At 41.7% G+C, this 19771-nt stretch overlaps 1 protein-coding gene across 1 annotated transcript in view; it reads left to right on the forward strand.

The window, feature by feature from the left end:
* The first annotated feature begins 10231 nt into the window (after window positions 1–10231).
* LOC113042984 (PDZ domain-containing RING finger protein 4-like) overlaps window positions 10232–19771 on the forward strand; it is a 46360-nt gene continuing 36820 nt past the window's right edge. The window contains exon 1 of the mRNA XM_026202038.1: window positions 10232–10453. Coding sequence (XP_026057823.1) covers window positions 10385–10453 — 69 coding nt within the window. The 5' untranslated portion in view covers window positions 10232–10384. The remainder of the gene's footprint in view (window positions 10454–19771) is intronic.

Raw genomic sequence — 19771 nt, forward strand, 5'->3', positions numbered from 1 at the left:
ACTCTGATCAGTTTGGATGGATGAGTGTCAAACCTGTGTTTTGTAACTCAATATGAAGGGACTGATGAATGCATGAGATTTCAGCTAGACGTATTCGAGGAAATTCACTCTCTCTCATAGATCTTGAAGTTTCTCAGTCATGTCAAGAAGAAAGCGTGTCTGGATCATTTTCCCCCGCCGGCCGTAAGTGCGGCTCTGAGCACGTCGTTTGAGAAACAAATGTAGCTGTCAGGATTTTATAGAACGGTGTCCGTGAACATACAGCATTTTATGAGTCAATCCTGTCTGCTGGGCTACAAAACAGCCTTGTAAAAGAGTTTCACCCCGGAGGTCAGAAGAAACACTCCTGCTGCTGAAACCAATCACGGTCACACGCTTTCACTCTCGGAGAAGAACAGTGTTTGTGAGAGCCCTTCCTCATCAGAGACGGACCCCATCCTAGATTACGAATGTAGAAGTGAATATCAATACTGCACTGGAAGATCTATTAATGTGCTATTTGTTGTACTGAAGATTTAAATGTCAACATTTATATTACTGCATTATTAATGTTATACGAGTCAAGACACTCCAGGTGAACACTGAAATACAACACTCTACTTCTCAAGGAGATTGATTACAGAAAATATCATGTTTAACTACACAAGCGAAGCATTAAATATGCATTAATATGTGCATACATTTACAGAAAATAAACATGAACACTGGATAAAGTTTATCAATGTCTTAATTTGTGTTGACATGTACAGAGGGGATTTGGGATTTCTCTTTAGGCCTAATGTGTTGAATAATCCAGTGTGAATTATATATGAACAAACCCTTCATAAAAACCTTCAGAATACTGAGGAATAAAACTGTAAGATCTGGTGTGTGTAAGTGCTGCTGTCACCTCACGGAGCAGTTAAATGACTTTCCTCTCACGCTCGTGCACACTGGCACGGGTTTGATGGGGAACTCCATGTTCCTGTGAATGTTTCAATCTTTTGTGTTTCTCTTCAGAGAACTTTATTACCACACTTCAGCAGTCAGACGTATTTCATGATCGTGCTTTAAACACAGAGCTTCTGCAGAATAAACCAGAGGAACATCTGTGCAGATTACCAGCAGACACCACATCATTAGAGTAAAACAATTAGACATTTAGGATTGATGTATTTGAATTACATATAAAATTTCCTTCCATTTAGATAGTAGTTTTTACACAAACAAACTAATAAACATAATGTGATTCATATTTGTCAGTCATACATTAATGAAACAGATTTCTGCACTCAAAGAATCATGATATTGTTTATTATTTACCGTTTGCATGATTTTACCTAAATAATCATATTTTCTAAAATGCATTTATTCAAGTTGCTTAGAATCAGCATAAATCTGTTCATCACGAAGCAATACAAGTTATTAAGGTAAATAAGTATAGAAATGGGTTAAAATATGGAATATGGACTGTGGAACAAGCAATAATCAGTTCAAACATGAGACTGAGACAAAAGCTTTTACAAAAGGATTTATTGATAATAAATAAACCTGGTAATTGTGTATTTCCAACACATTGAGTTTATTAATACTATTACAGGAAGCTGACTTGTTTCAGTTATGAATGACAAATACACATTACATCACGTTTATTAGTGTATGTTAAAACTGCATTATCCAAATAGATGAGAATTTTACATGCAATCAAAATAAATCTCAGTTTTAGGACTAAATATCTTGGACCAAACAATGAGTGTTAGCCGGATATACTTTTTCAAAAACAGCGAAAAAAGACAACAGAATACAGATTAGGGATAAAGATAAGTCAATAATTATAATTTTTGGGGGATTTATTTTTTAAGAGAGACAGTAAAATTATCTCTATTTCTGATAGATATGAGGAATGAAATGAAGAACAGTTTAGTCTCTCAGAAATCATCAAACCAGAGCGTCTTGGCAGGATAAACATGTTTTCTGACTCTGAATCTGATTGAAAAACTGAAAAGTGTGTAAGTTCAGATGTAAATAAACAGCGAGCGCAGTGTGTGTGTGTGTTTGTACTCTGTTGATGAATAATTCATGTTCTGGTCCATGTGTCTCTGTGGGTGATGGAACATCTCACTTGAAATCATTGCACTGCAGATATTCTGAAACGATGAACTTTTGAAGAACTTGAGTGTGGAGAGCGACGCGTGGCACAGAGGGGTTGATTTATTCATGTTCTCTTTCACCAGCCTCTGAATCTACATCTCACACTGTGGACCAGAAACTTTCCTAATATTGTATTAAACAGGGACAAAAGTCACAAGTTCAGCTGTAAAACAGAGACTAGAGTGAGATCATTAGAACGCAGTTCAGGCAGTTCTTTCTAACAGTAGAGCAGATACTGATATAAACTGATCTGAATATCACTCTATTTCTCCAGTAATGAGATGAGATGTAGATGATCCGCACATATAACACAGCTGAAGAAATCAAGGCTCCTCAGAAGATGTGAGATGTTCTGGAGGCTTGTGAAGATCATTCCTCCTTCATTGTGAAGCTCATGAGGATCAGATTTGAGACTCTAAAACATGATTGATGGAGAATCAAGTAAAGCTGAGCTGCTTCAGTGCAGTTAGAGTTAATCTGGAGATATTACTGACCTTATTCTGACCTTTACTTGATCAGAATCAGAAACACACGATTAGAAGCGTCTCTAGGTTACGTAAGTAACCCTAGTTCCTCGAGGGAACTGCGTCAATGTGCTTTGGGGAACGCACCCAGCGCACACGACTCTGAATATCCTGTGAAATCAGACCAATGGAAGAGCGTGACGTCACCGGCGGAGTGACGTAACCGACCAGGAAGCTATAAAAGCACGTGCCACGCAGCTGGCGCCGACAGGGGTGCCGGGGGTATGGCTCCGAGATGCAGCGGCTCGTTCCCTCGAGGAACTAGGGTTACATACGTAACCTAGAGACGTTCCTCTTCAGGAACTCGAGCTGCGTCAATGCGCTTTGGGGAACGAGTACCAACACCGCCTGGAGTGACTGGCATGTCTAGGCCATAGAATTTAACAAACATAGAGGGCGTGGACCACCCCGCAGCATTGCAGATGTCCAGCATGGATACACCTACTAAGAAGGCCTTGGAGGCCGCCATACCCCGAGTAGAGTGAGCCTTGGATCCCGACAGCGGGGGACGACCAGAGGACTCATAGGAAGCGTTGATAGCCTCGACTATAGCATACAAGCAATTGGTCGGTCTTTCTCCACAGGGCAGCTCTGTGGACGTATGCGTCCAGCGCTCGAACTGGACACATACAATTTAGCTTCTCTTGGTCGGGCTCCCGAAATGGAGGAGGACAGAAGGCCTGCAGCACTACAGGTTGTGGTGTAACAGAGGGAACCTTAGGAACATATCCCGCTCGAGGGTATATGAACGCTTTAGTCATGCCTGGTGCAAACTCAAGATAAGCAGGGGCCACTGAGAGGGCTTGAAGGTCTCCTACTCTCCGCAGAGAGGTGATAGCCAACAGAAAGGAGGTTTTAAGTGTGAGATGTCTGTCTGAGATATCTTGAATAGGTTCAAATGGGGGTTTGCACATTGCCTCTAACACCACAACCAAGTCCCACGTGGGAATACGGGACCGTACTGGAGGTTTCAGCCTCAGCGCACCACGGAGGAAACGTGTAACTAGGGGGTGTCTTCCCAAAGACTGGCCATCGAGAAGGGCGTGGTAGGCTGCAATAGCCGCCACGTAGACCTTCAACGTGGAGTGGGTCAACCCTGCAGAGAGCCTAGCCTGTAGAAACTCCAGAACTGTACCAATCGGGCAGTTTGCTGGGTCTAAGCGCGGTCTCTGCACCATGAGGTGAAGAGTTTCCACCTTAGGGCGTACAGTTTCCTCGTTGAGGGAGATCTGGATTGGAGAAGGGTCTCAACAACCTCAGTTGAGAGACCGGCTGCTAACAGTTGTGCCCCCTCAGGGGCCACACCCACAGCATCCACAACTCCGGGCGAGGGTGAATTATCGTACCCTGCGCCTGCGAGAGTAGGTCTGTCCTGATCGGTATCTCCCACAGAGAGCCGTCGAGGAGCGAGACTAGATCTGAGAACCATACTCGGCCCGGCCAGAACGGGGCTACTAACAACAGACGGACCCCATCCCGGCGCACTCTCGCCAGAACTCCCGGGAGCAGAGCAATAGGGGGAAATGCATACAGACGAAGCCTCGGCCAGGTCTGTACCATAGCGTCCAGTCCCAGAGGAGCTGGATGAACTAGAGAGAACCAAAGGGGACATTGTGATGTCTCTTGAGATGCAAATAGGTCTACTTGAGCCCTGCCAAATACTCTCCATATCTGCTTCACTACTTCTGGGTGAAGTCTCCATTCCCCGGGCCTCAGCCCCTGCCTCGACAGTATGTCTGCTCCCATATTTAATTTCCCAGGAATATATACTGCTCTTAATGAGAGGTGTTTGCTCTGGGACTACACCAGGATCTGGTGTGCAAGCTTGTACAAAGGGCGCGGACGCAGACCTCCCTGGTGGTTGACAAAAGAGACCACCGATGTGTTGTCGGTGCGCACCAACACATGGTGACCCCTTAGGTCTGGGAGGAAGTGCTTCAGTGCACGATAAATGGCTAGCATTTCTAGACAATTGATATGCCAAGTAAGATGGCGATCGCTCCACAGACCACGGGCAGGGTGACCTTGATAGTGCGAAGTAGATTGCCCCTCAGGGAAAATCCCTTGGTCTTGAGCCACCACTGTAGGGGTCTCATGTACAGCAAGCCAAGAGGTATCACGTTGGACGCAGCTACCATCAGACCCAACAATCTCTGAAATTGTTTGACAGTGAGTGACTGGCCTTCTTTGATTCTCTCTTGACTGAGATGCAGATCGGCTCGATACGAGCAGGGGACAATTGTGCCTGCATCGCGGTCAAATCCCATACTATGCATAGATAGGTGGTTCTCTGAACCGGAGAAAGCACACTCTTCTTGGCGTTCAGTCTCAAACCCAGCTCCCCCATATGTGCGAGGACGACATCTCGATGCCGAACCGCAACCTGCTCTGACTGAGCTAAGATCAACCAATCGTCGATATAGTTGAGAATGCGGATGCCCTGCATGCGCAGGGGGACCAGAGTCGCGTCTACACATTTTGTGAACATGCTTCGCCCCCCAAAGCGAACCTCAGAAACTTCCTGTGTTGTGGAAGGATGGATATGTGGAAATATGCGTCTTTGAGATCTATTGTGACAAACCAGTCCTCGTACCTGATCTGAGCTACAACATGCTTGATTGTGAGCATTCTGAATTTTAGTCTCATAACTGAACGATTTAAGACCCTCAAGTCTATAATCGGACGCAACCCCCCATCCTTCTTTGGAACTATGAAATACCGGCTGTAAAATCCGGACTCCCTGTCCTGAGGAGGGACCACCTCGATGGCCTCCTTCTCTAATAGGGTTTTCACTTCCTGTTCCATAACCAGTCCCTGCCTGAGGCCGACTATCGTCTGAACGCCCCCGTTGAATACTGGCGGCACGGAGCCGAACTGAATACGGTAGCCTTTTTCTACTGTGTGCAGGACCCATCGAGATACATTTGGCAGTAGTTTCCACGCTGCTAAATAATCTACTAAGGGAATCAGTCTCTCGAGACTGATCTCTGGTGTAAGAGGCCCCCGCAGGGGCAGCGAGCGTCTCAGCCCCGCTACGCGCACGGGAGGAAGATACTGAGAGTGATGCTCGCTGGGACCTGCTGCGCCCTGGAACACTGGCAGGGTTGGCAGACCGGCCCCCAAAGGGCACTGAGGCGAGACTGGCACCGTATACTGCGGTGTGTACCGCTCTACCCCAGCAGAGGCTGCCCTCTGAAATCCTGGGCTCTTGGCGTCAGGGTTTCTTGGCCGAGGACTTCTTAGCTTCGATAACTGCCCTTAGATCTTGTTTGGGCTTGGAAGTCCTCGGCCAAGAGCATCGTCGAGACTCTCGTTACCGACGCAGAGGAGCACGAGAGGCGACGCTCTGTTTCTGGGCCTCGCGGTACGAGGAGCTAGGGTGCGGCTGGGGCATCTCCCGCCCAGATGCCCCAAGGGAGCAATGAGGGAGGAACTTATGGAACGCCGCCGTTTGTTTGCGGGCCTCCTGAAAGCTGCTTCGCCGAACATGCCAGTCGGCTGAATCGGGGCGTCCAAGAGGCAGACCCTATCCCGCTCTTTCATGTCAGACAGGGTCAACCATAAGTGCCTCTCCGCGGCCACCATAGCTGCCATGGACCGCCCAATCGCTCGAGCGGTCTCCTTGGTGGCGCGTAGGGAGAGATCAGCAGTCCTTCTTAGCTCTGATATATCGTGGGACTTGATCTTCTCTCCCTCATCTAGCTCCTTAAGCAGGTCAGCTTGGTACGCCTTGTAACACCGCCATGGTGTGCAGACACGCACCAGCCTGACAGCATACCCTTTGCCCACCAAAGCCGAAGTTGTTCTGAGTGGCTTTGAGGGCAATGCCGGGGCATTTAGAGACGATGCCGCGCCAGGGGACAGATAACTTGCGAGCGTCTGTTCCACCCGGGGCATCGCTCTATAACCGTTTCCACGACCTGGCGATCTCTTCATGCAGTTCGGGAAAAAATGTCAGGCCCCGGCTGGGAGGTGGCTGACTCGCGCGCAGGAAGCGTTCATCAAGCTTGCTTCTCTGCGGTTCAGCTGTTTTCTCGGCGGGCCAATCAATGCTTAATCTGGCGAAGGCCCCCTCCACGAAGAGAGCCCTCCGGGAACGAAGCAGCCACACCAACATACGCTCACAGTGCGGGCAGTCGGCCCCCTCGAGAGCCGACTCAGCATACTTCGAACCCAGGCAAACCACGCACAGGCTGTGTATCCCCACCCGTTATATATCTCGGGCAGGGAGGAACACACAACCTATAGCACGATTTGGAATCACCATCGGTGTACTTAACTTTCGCCTTGCTCTTTGGCATGTCTAGGAGCTCTAACTGGACAGACAACAGTACATAAGACTCACAAGACAAACGGTTTGACATTCACACACAGAGCGCTTGATGAAAAACGCGAAGCTGATATTCAGAGTCGTGCATGCTGGGCGCATTCCCCAAAGCGCATTGACGCAGCTCGAGTTCCTGAAGAGGAACTGGACATTTGCACAGTGACACTAAAAGAGCTTTGACTCTGAACTCTCAATGCAACAGAAGACAGCAGTAGATTGAGTGTGAAGCAGGTTTAACAGCATCATGTTGATCATGTAGAGCATTAGAAGCGTGTGTGTGTATCAGAGATTATGTTTGATGACAGCACTGCTGTTTTCTGGACATTACTGCTGGTCTGTCAGGCAGATAAGCACAGCTGAAGCTGGACTGGTCAGCGCTGCTCAGTCTGTATCTGCGTCCAGCAGCTGTAAGTGAATGTGTGCGATGTGACCCAAACATCCCATCAGGAAACAAAACCCCCTCGGGCTGAGCGTGGAGAGGCAGGTCTGATTCCTCCAGACGCGAGCGCGGTTTAATTAAACCAGATAAACTGGAAAACATTCCCTGTCTGTCTCAGTGGGGTTGTGGGTAATTTGTGTCGCTCGGTGAGACTCAGTCAGAGGTTGATTCATTGAGCACTGTTAGCTATTAGCCATTAGCGCCCACAGCAGTAAAGCTATCTGCTGTGTGTGTGGTCAGTGTGTGTGAGTGCGTGTGTGTGTGAGTGTGTGTGAGAGTGTGCGTGAGAGTGTGTGTGTGTGAGTGTGTGTGTGTGTGTGTGTGTGTGTGTGTCAGTGTGTCAGTGTGTGTGACTGTGTCTGTGTGTGTGTGACGTTTCATGATTTTGTATACGTTTCATGATTTAATTTTTTTTATAAATAAACTGTATTTAATAGGGCCCTCCTCACATCTATCAGACTCTGAACGTGCTTCTATTGGTTGTTTTCCCGCCGCACACGCTCCACTATAAGCTGCTCTTGTTTATGAGAACACACATTCAGTGGCAGAATACATGATTTAAATTCACATATTCCGTTTTATTACCCAGTCTAATATTCATATATATAACAGTGCTTTAACACTTATATGCGAGTAATTAACCACACATAGAATGATTGATTGGTTGTTTTATGACTGATAGAGTGAACCCATGGGTCAGTGAGCAAACCTTTGTTATTATCTCCCAAAACTTTGTTTTGTGGAAGAAATCGTTTGCAAACGTGGTATAAAAAATAAGAAAATATCTATTAAAACAAGGGATATTTTCTGTTTAGATTGTGGGCTTAGAACTAGGTTATAGTATTTAATTAGCTGTATATAAAAACTGTATAGTATTTATGGAATGTTCCCATTTAGATACTGTAAGTAAAAGTGTGTCTAAAGAAGTATACCAGGTTATATTTAGCATCTTTACTATTAGACAACATTTTTGACAATCATTTTGACTCGTACTTCAGTTTTAGAAAGGAACTTGTTTACTGTATCCCAGGAAGCAGGAGAGTTTAAAACACACGTGGAGCTTGTGTTAAAGCACTGCCATGCATTCTTGAACAACATGTATGTGTTATTTGATCTGTGAAGTGTCTAAATGATCATTTTGAGGTGGGACGTGGATTTGGTCACATCGCGTCTCTTTCTTATCTTCTCACACAGCTAACACAAATAAACTGATGTTTATTCATGTTTGCTTCTTGTTTATTTCTGTATTTTATTAGTTTGTGATGTCTGTATAGTTTTACAGTGTAATTAATGTATTGTTTTATTCTGGTCTTAAGGCAGTGTGTGGTTCTGTGCCTCATGTTTTGTCCCCAGGGCGTCTCAGTAAAATTAAAGCCAGCAAATCCGATTACTTTCTCCCAAAGGGAATGGACTGATCGTCAGCTGATGAGAGCTGTGCATGTGTGTGTGTGTGTGTGTGTGTGTGTGTGTGTGTGTGTGTGTGTGTGTGTGTGTGTGTGCGCGTGTGTGTGTGTGTGCGTGTGCGTGTGTGTGATGGGAGCTCCAGGGCCTATTACAGAGCGATTAGAGCTGGTTAATTCAGCAGCGTGTGGTTGGTCTGCTCTGATTGCGAGAGCACACTATCACACCTGCTGTGATGGACATGATGATGCTCTTCAGCTCTGCTCGGTGTTGCTTCCATTGTCCTCTTCAGCTTCGAGTTAAGAAATCATGCAGAATACACTTTTGTACAGTCTGTTTGTGTCTGTAGATTTCAATAGTAGATACATATTTTTCAAAGTTATTTTCCTCCACTTCTGCAGGAATTACACACACCAGAACTTTGAGTTTTATTTTTGCTGAAGGCTTTGTTCATTCACACTGGTTCATCTGATATTTTATCCCTAAAAACATGGTGCTCATGTATTTTATTGACAGTATTTTCTGATTAATGGAGTGATAAGTGAAGTATGTGATAAATATGGAGTATGGAGTTTACATAATAGCATGTATGTTTGGACGGTCACCTTGGTTCACCATAGTTTTACAATGCTTTTTCATGATAATACCATGTATTTTTGAATATGTACAGTGGTTTTCGGGGTGATACCATGCTTTTTTTTTTTTTTTTTTTTTAAACAATGCCAGTATTTTTGATATTGATACTTGCTGTGTTTTTACATAAATCATTAGTTTTTGGAAATATATCTGTACCATGGCTTTACAATGGTAATTCTGTGTATTTTTGGTCTTGATACTTGCTTTTTTTCACATAAAACCATAGTTTTTGTACATGGTTTACCAACTGGACATTATCATGTCTGAGTTTGCTTGTACAGCTTAACAATGTGTTACAAATAGTATAGATTTATGATAAGCCATAAAACTAAAATTACCAGCAATGCTTTTGGATGGATAATACTCATATTTCATGTGTGTATTGTGTGTGTGTGTGTGTGTGTGTGTGTGTGTTTGAAGTCCCTATAGGTTGGTTGTTTGGTTGGTGACCTACTTTGCTTTTTGCACATTATGTAGAAAAGCTTCTGATCAATTGCATTGTGAACTGCTTCTCCCCAGCCAGTAATAACAGTTTAAGACTGACAACCACTTAAAATCTCCACCAGAAAACACAATATCTGACCAGTGCTGTGTGTGTGTGCGTGTGTGTGTGACATCAGTGTTACTGACACAAAAGAGCCTCATTGTTTGAGCTCTGATGCCCACTGACTCCTCCCACTGATGTAGACACACCCCTCTCATCATTATTCATAGGCTGAGCTGCTGGAGGGGGCGTGTCCGCGTGTGTGTGTGTGTGTGTATGTGTGAAGGAGAGAGCCAGTGGATCTGAAACACTGTCGGGTCGGGTGCCACAGGCTGTGGTTGTGCATGCAGGTCTGTGCGCTGACACGCGGATGAGAGGCGCTGTGTGCGCGCGAGCCGTTCTGGAGGGAGCGCGAGACGGCTGCTGTGTCCCTGAGCACGAGGATGGGCTGCAATCTGTGTAGTTTACAGAAGAGAGAGGAGCATTACAAACTACTGTACGAGATCTCACAGGTGAGACACGCTCGTGCTGCTGCTGATCTGTCAGGGTTCTGTCTGCTTTTAGGCATGCTGTCATACTTAGTTATCTGTACCAGGGCAGTAGCACTGGTTTTGGACATGCAGCGTGGTTTACAATGGCTTTTTTAGGACAATACTCTCTATTGTAGGTACTGATGCTTGCTGTGTTTTTCACATAATACCATAGTTTTACATGGTTCTATTATGTATTTTTGGACATGTAGCTTACATGGTTTAAAATGCGTATTCATGGTGATACCATGATTTTTTTCACTTAATACCATAGTTTTTTTGTTTTTTGTTTTTTTGTATGTGCATCATGATTTGACAATGGTTTCCAGAGTAATATCATGTATAGTACTTTTTATAGTAATATTTTACGTCAGAGATTTTAGATATTTTCCAAGGTTTTACAATGTTTTTTGTTTTGTGGTAATACCGTGTATCTTTAATCATGGTATTTTGTGTTGTTTTCTCATCCCAAATAATACCATATTTTTCGGACATGTACCATTGTTTTAAAATGGTTTTTAATGGTAGACTTATTTATTTTTCACATAATACCATATTTTTTACCATTGTTTTACAGCGGTTTTTAATGGTAGTCTAATGCATTTTTCCACAAAATACTGTAGTTTTTGGACATGTACCATGGTTTTACCTCTTTGGGACATGGCACTCTGGATGTTTCACAGTATAAAGGTGCATAATGTCTTGGTGTTTTGGATAAGTGCTGTACAGTAAAACCATGTATCTTTTTGACACAATACCATAGTTTTCAGGCATGTACCATGGTAGTTTCACAGTATTCTTTGGGATGTGTACAGTATATGAGAATTGTTTAGCACCATTGGCATTGAATATATCAAAATACCACAGTAAAACCACCAATGGACCATGGTACCACCACAGTAGTTCTTGTGAAACTAGTTGTGTAGTACTAGTAAATAGAGTAAATAAGCGTAAGTGTGAGCACACACACAAACACGGATCAGTTGATTATTTTGGGAGATCTGATGTGTTTGTGGAGCGTTTACTGATTCTATAGCAGCAGACAGTGAGTGTATAACCACAGCATCCCCAGACTCCCAGCGAGCTGAAGATGATCCAGCGGTGGTCTTCTGTTGGAGCAGCTGATTGATTCTCTGCTGCAGGTTTCATTAACTCTTCATATGTGCTGAAGAGCTTTAATAGCCCCTGTATCACACACACACACACACACACTCATGTTCACTGTGGTCTCATTAGCGCTCGTGGAAAATGATTCCGGCTCCTAATAAAACCGTGTGTATGACGGGACATTCATTTGGTTAATTGCTGCCGTTGTTCTGTAACGAGGAGTTTTGAGGAATCTCCTCCGCATGGATCGTTTTAATCAGAGCGATGAAGATCACGTGGGTCTGATGAGCTTCTGCATTCAAGCATCACCGAAACCACTACATTAACAGAATTAGGCCGTTAATAAAACAGAAACAGCCCATGATTTGAGGATCAGCCAATCATGTGCCGTCTCAGAGAACATTAATCTCAGCGTGTTTGCCAATATTTCTTGTGGTTTCTGGAGTTGATTCTTTATTTTGGGCTGTTTTTCCACATCTCATGGGTTTTTCCTCTGTGGTGTGTCCTGATGAGATGAGATCCTCAGATCTGGTGTTTGATGTTGTGAATCTTCTCTTCGGAGCTGTGTGTTCAGTAACACAAGCTCTCGGTGCGTGAGTGAGTGTTTGGTGTTTGAGAGCGTGAGATGGTGTAAACGAGGTGTTCGTGAGTATGTTCACACACACCCGCGGCTGAGAGTGTGTCCGTGTGTGTGTCAGTCTTCACTCTGAGCCGTGTGCAGGATCTGATTCAGGCGTTCTGGAGCTCTGTCCAGGTCTTGTGCTGCTGTTACTCTGAGACTTGATGATGTAATCATGGAGCTGCTATTGAGATGAATGAGAATGCTAACGGATAGAGACGCCAGGTATTATATTGACCTCCTTTATGTCATAAACCACATTGCAATGCATTCTGGGATTGCCTTGCAATAGTAATGCTACCTTACAAATAGTCTGAAACAAGGTGTCACAATCTTCTATATGTACAAAACACACCATTGTTTTACAGTGTTTTCTCATCACAAAACCTGTCTTTAGTTCACATGATATCATAGCTTTTGGACAAATACCATGGTTTTACAATGTTGCTTATACTAATACTATGTTTTATACATAATACCACAGTTTTTCAATGTTTTACAGTTGGTTTTCATGATAATCTCATGTTTTTTTTTTTTTACATTATTTTGACATGTACCATGGTTTTACAATGTTTTTTTTTATCATAATACCATTTATTTTTGATCCTGATGCCTGTTCTGACATAGGCCTAATAGCACAGTTATTGGACATGTACCATGGTAGTTTCACCATATTTTTATATCTATATTTATATGGTAATTCTTTAGCACCACTGGCATTGAATATATCGATGTACCACAGTAAAACCACCAATGAACCATAGTACTACAACCGTTGTTCCTTTAGTATGAGTTTTGTTCTACTATTTAACCACTAAATGCATTTAAATAAATAAGCATAAATGTGTAAGATATGCAAGAGAATCCAAAATAAGGAAAGAATGTATAGACACTGATGAGTGTAGTTGTGTTAAAGCGCTGCTGGTGAGAGTGAGAGTCAAACCCAGCGGTGTGTGTCGTTCTCCGGGATAATTAGTCCTTCTACAGATGTGTGTGGAACACATCGCTGCACAGACGTGACATTTCCACGCGCGCTGGTGTTTGTGTGTGTACTGATGGGCTATAAGCCCTGTGATGCTGTGCTGGTCTCCAGAGACAGAGATGAAGAGCGCCACCTACAGACTGATCTTTCACATATTCATGGTTCAGATATTCTCCATCAGTGAAGCTCCAGGAATCCTGTAGGGATGTCTTTATTGTGTGGGGATGCTGTTATCATGCGTGCTGTTCTGAAATATCTTCCTAGTGTCTCTCAGGAAACAGAGGAATGTCTGTGTCCCGTTCAGTGACTCGTCTGTTTCTTTAGATTTGATATGTGGTTAATGCAGATATAGTTAACATGTTCATTCATACATTTAGACATGATATCTACACAGTGACTTCATAAAATCAGTGTGTTTCTGAACGTGTGAACTGGACAGGTGTGTTTGATAAACGAGTTTCATCACTGCTGGGACGAGTGTGTGTGTGTGTGTGTGTGTGTGTGTGTGAGAGGAACGGCCCGAGGCCCCGGGGCCCCCGTGACCCCCTCCTCACCAAACTGTACGCTACAAATGTCCCAATCCATCTCTCTGTCCGGCCGCCTCTCGCTGACTGATGGTCCTCAAACCTCACAGCTGGAACCAGGAACAAAAGCCCAGAAAAATGAGCCGCTTGATTGATCTGGTGTCCACAGCCGTGAGATTACCTGCAGAAACACACACAGAGAGAGAGAGAAGCTCCTGATTGTTTCTCTGAGTCTCTTTCCTTGGTTTAGTGAGGGAGAGTTGGGAAACCTGTTTGGAAACAGACGTTGTTGTGAGAGATGGAGAGCTGTACTGTTAAAAAGAGCGAATAAGGATGTGTTTAATTCCTCATTCTCAGTTTTATTCATGTGGGATTGTGTTTTAATATCCTGGTTCTCCATGAGCATCTAGCTATGTGATGCAGAAAATACAGAATCCAGTCAGAAAAATGGAAAAACAAAGTGGAATTTGCCGAATTTTGGATGTTCACCCAAAGATTGCTTACCCCCAGGGTGACTTTGTTTCTACAGTACAGTATTAATTTAATCAACGAGGATGAAAATAATTGTGAACGAACATTTTTTTTTCTGTGATGAAGACCAGACGTTGACAAGCTAAAACTAATATAGGATGATAAAACTATGAGGAAATGTAATGTATGCCGTGAAGGGATGAGACTATAATGTTATTTAAGGACACCGCACATCCAAAACACATCCTGTCCCTCCAAATGTGTGTCCCTGTCACTGGATTGAGGCGTTCACATATCTAATTAATGTTAACCAACAAAAGATGTTAAATAAACGTACACATGTTAAGTAAATCTACTTTACCCAACAAATTACTTTAATTTGTATCTCTTTTCTATTTGTCTTATTTTGCATATATATATATATATTAATTATACAAATTCTATAAATACTGTTCAGTTTCTAAACTTTATTGTTTTGTTTTGTTTCTTAACACATCGATGTATTGTCATGAGCCACAGGGTTTCACTTGGTTATGTTTGTTTATGTTTTTTTTTAGTTTTATTTTATTTTAGCTGTGATTATATGACTAACAGACTACAACGGCTTGAGTTAAATATCTCAGTTTGTGTCCTACTGAAGATGCAAAGTCATCTGCATCTTGGGTTTCCTGGGGGTTAAGTTACTTAAGCATTTAATCTGAGAAAACTATCATCAAATACACAAAGAAACTAAAAAATAAAAGAATAAATAAATAATAATTTAGTTTATAAAAACATTATTTAAGGAATATCGCACACTTTTTCCTCCATTAAATTTAAGTGTTTTAATTGAATTTTTTCGCCAATAAATTAAAGAAACAATTTACATTTAATTACATTTTCAAAGATTAATTAAATTGTTAGTTTAGTGAATTAATTTGATTAGTGCTTTGTTTTTTGCTAACAATTATTATATCATAAAACACAGAATCCAGACAAATTTAAAATAGACAACATAGAATTTCTGAAAAACAGGATTGTTGTTAAAATTTGAATGTCATAATTCCAGTCATAAAAATCATATTTAAAATATAATGTGAAATGTCTTGAGATTTTGGACATTTTGGAGTAAATCATAATGCAGTACAGGGAATCAAATTGCAATAAATATTAAAATGCTAAATATTAAGTTGTAATGATGTTAATTAAAACAAACCAAATAGAATTTATGAAAATAGAACACAATTCATAAAACATTGTTATTGTTATAATAAAAAATAAACAAATGATTGTAAAAGTTTTGAGAATTAAATTGATTACACATCCTTTTGATTATTGCGATTTAGTTAAAGCGTTAAAATATAGTCCAGAAGAATGAAACTGAGAAACAGAATTTGTGAAGAAATAAAGCTGTATTCGCTGTGCTGTAAGCAGCTGTGACTCTCGTGTGGATCAGTGATGAGAGGGAATCAGTCTCTAGCTGCTGACTCGGGCAGGAATATGAACAGATCCCTGAGACTGAAGAACCATGGCAGAGTTACATCATCACACATCTATTAATAATGCGTGCGTGTGTGTGTGTGTGTGTGTGTGTGTGTGTTTGTGTGTGTGTGTGTGTGTGTGCTGGCTGAGATGATGCATCACAAACAGACATCAATCTGCGGTTCACAGAGATTCAGCTTCTGAATCAATCCTGCAAATACTCTGATTCATTCTAGATTAGTAGATCATGTAAAATGAGAAGTGAATGAGACTCAAACTGTTGTTTGACTGCAGTAACTTCATGATCTCCAGGTGAGACACTCCAGATAAACCAGTGTTTTTACATGCACCGCTCCGTTTGGAGATGGTTGCTCTATTGTGCATCCATGACATGTGGAATGAATATATATACAGTGAAGAGTTTATTTTATGAGACTGTGTTTCTGTCTGTAGATTTGAGCTCCAGTCCATCTCTTTGAAAGTTTTCCTCCTCTTCAGCAACACTTACACACACCAGAACTCACAGTTTATTCCTCTCTGTATTCTGAAGGTTTTTACTGAAGGGTTTGTTCATATTTCATTCACACTGGTTTATAACATTTTATTCTTAATTTTTATTCTGGCTGCTGACGGTATTTTCTGATTTATGGAGTAATAAGAGAAATCCAATATCGCCTCAGTAAAAACCTTGAACTCTAATATGTCGTCAGAATGAAGGAAAGTGTGGAGCCAGGCGTTATCCAATGTTCACATTTATTTTCTGGAATTTCATGATTTTTTTTTTAATGAATTTCAGATTACTGCAAATTTAATTAGATATTTAAAAATGTCCAAAATGTGTCGTATGAAAAAGTGTCTGTAATGCACTGTGTATAATCATCTGGAGAAAGTGTGAGCTCAGTCAGGATCCAGATCTCAGATGTGATTGATTGACAGCTGTCATCTGTCAGATTCAGACTGATCTTCAGGTGAATCTGATGGATGTACTCCGTGATGAGCTGCTGGTTCTGTTACAGACGTCTTTCATTCATTCCCCATCTGTAGACTGACCTTCAGCACGTGACACTTCAGACGCTTTGACCTTTACACACTCATATCAGACCTGAGAAAGACTCTCGAGAGGGCTCTTATCATCTGTGAACACACACACAGACACACACACACACACACACACACACACACACACAAACACACACACACACTCTCACACACACACACACACACACTACACTTTCTGTTCATCTGTGAATCCTGTTGCAGCACAACGGTGTTCAACGTTGATAATAATCTTCATGTTTCTTGAGCAGTAAATCATCATATTATTCTGATTTCTGAAGATCATGTGACACTGAAGACTGGAGGAATGATGCTGAAAATACAGAAATACATTACACTTTAACACAGATTCACACAGAACACAGATGATTTACATTAGAATAATATTTTATTAAAATGTTTTACTGTACTTGGTGAGCAGCAAAGACTTTTAAATATGAATATATGACAAGTTTGGTTCCAAAACACAATAATTTGAGAATAAAAAGTGTTCTCTGTACCAGAGAGAGGCCAGATGAAAACCACTCTTTTCTGTTTCAATCTTTCACATAGCATCACATTAAACAATTCTAATCCAGGTTTTGATTTTTTAAGATCCATTATAAAATTATATATTATTTTTCCCAAAATATAAAAGTTATATTTCATATTGAAACTGATGAAAAGACACAACATAGTAAGTTGATCCTCTGAATCAATACTCCTCTTATATCCAGGCACGGGACTAAAACACATTCATCAGTTCAACGGGTCATCTGGTTAATGCTATAAATTAATTACAGCAATAACATCACATTTCTTCATGAACAACAATAATAAACCCCAGAAACTCCAAAATGACATTTGCCTTCCATTCAGCTTCCAGCAGTGCATTCATCTCTGCCGTGTTACAGTCATTTAGTTGATAAGTGCTGTGTGCTGCATTAATAAACACACTAACACTGTCAAGCTACGCTATATCACGTTCATAATCGAATCTGATTCATCTAATGAACATGATATAACGCAGCTTGTCACTGATCTACAGCTGTGTATGAAATGTCGCTCCATCTGAAAGCACACGATGGAGATTTACTGTAATATTAACCCCAGAACCAGCTTCACTGACGAGATGAGGATGACAATCACATGGGATTCATCATTCAGCTCTGGTAGATGAGGAAAACTGGGATGTGGGGTGTCTTCAGAGCGACGCATTACTGTCTAGAGTGTGTGGAATGGTGCGCTGTGATTGGTTGAGAGGATATATTGCATTATGCAGAAAAGGGAGACTGGGATTTGTCAGTGTTTGGAAAATAAAGGAGAAAACATGAGAAACTGTAAAATTTAAAATTCACTCTTCAATACCTACCAGAATACCAGATTTATGATATTTATTTATTTATTACTGACCCTAAACCAGATTTAAACTGTTTAGTTTTCCCAACATATTTAGTCAATTGATAAAATATTGAAACAAATGTTATGCATCCAACAGGACTGTTAGTAGACTCTGTCCATGTGTGTATGGTACGTATCATTTATCTAACACTTCTGTCACCTAAACAGACATGGTCAACAGCTCAAAATGACCACGAGTGAGATCATGTGTTGGTATGGCCAAAATATAGGTCCATCATAATAATCTAAAATCATGTAAATGTGTGAAATCACAGAGTACAAGTGACTTACACTGATTCCGGATGCTGATCCGATCAGGATTTGAAGTCATAATGATGATGCTCTGTGTGTTTGGTTGGTCATGAGCGCTGTTATTCTTCAGTCAGTGCTGCTGATTTCTCTGCAGTGTTGTTAAATCAAACCCAGAGCCTCACTGAACACGTGGTCTCTCCAAACCAACCCTAAATGCAGAAGACATCAAGTGACGTGATCAAATGTTTGGTTTCAGTGTGTTTGTGTGTGAACAGCTTGAGCTCTTCTCTTGTGTTGTGTTTGGAAACACACACACACACACACACACACACACGGCGTCTGTTGCTGGCAGTCGTCTGATCCGCTCTGTCCCAGACAGACGGAGGACTTGTTAATTGACTTCATCATAGAGACGAGGAACTGGAGCAGTGGATGATTGTGAGAAAGTGTTTGTTCTGTTTAATCTCTAAATGCTTTCAGAGCATTGATCTGGTAAAACTAAAATGTTAATTATGTAAATTAAAATAAAATAAGCATAACCTGAATAAAAAATATATATATACTTTCTATATATATATTTTTTTTACTGGAATACTAAAGTAAAACATACTTAATATAATTTTTTTTTATTGAAATAAAATAAATTATAACTGAAATAAAATAAAATATAACATGAAATACAATCATTTGAAAAAGTATTCTTTTTCAACACTTCGATTTTCATTTAGTTTAAGCTAAAGTACTACAACAACTAAAACTGTTAAAACATTTAATTTAAATAAAATGCATTTTAACTGAAATCAAAATGAAATTGAATATAATGTTAATGTGTTTTATTTTAGTTAGGTTCCAAGGCAACATTGCTAACTTTCATTGAGTTTTATTTAAAAGAAAAAAAAAGTGAAGAGGAAAAAAATATTATATACAGTAGTTAATCAGGCATTTCTCAGTCATTTTTCTCAGGTGTGTTTTTCTGATGTTTCTCGGGTGTTTCTCGGCTGTGTTTCTCGGCTGTGTTTCTCGGCTGTGTTTCTCGGCTGTGTTTCTCGGGCGTGTTTCTCGGGTGTGTTTCTCGGCTGTGTTTCTCGGCTGTGTTTCTCGGCTGTCTTTCTCGGGCGTGTTTCTCGGGCGTGTTTCTCAGGGCGTGTTTCTCGGGCGTGTTTCTCGGCTGTGTTTCTCGCGGTGTTTCTCGGCTGTGTTTCTCGGCTGTCTTTCTCGGGCGTGTTTCTCGGCTGTGTTTCTCGGCTGTCTTTCTCGGGCGTGTTTCTCGGCTGTGTTTCTCGGCTGTGTTTCTCGGCTGTGTTTCTCGGGTGTTTCTCGGCTGTGTTTCTCGGGTGTTTCTCGGGTGTTTCTCGGCTGTGTTTCTCGGCTGTGTTTCTCGGGGCGTGTTTCTCGGCTGTGTTTCTCGGCGGTGTTTCTCGGCTGTGTTTCTCGGCTGTGTTTCTCGG

This window comes from Carassius auratus, chromosome 25 (assembly GCF_003368295.1).
Source record: "Carassius auratus strain Wakin chromosome 25, ASM336829v1, whole genome shotgun sequence".
In the NCBI taxonomy this organism is placed as follows: Eukaryota; Metazoa; Chordata; class Actinopteri; order Cypriniformes; family Cyprinidae; genus Carassius; species Carassius auratus.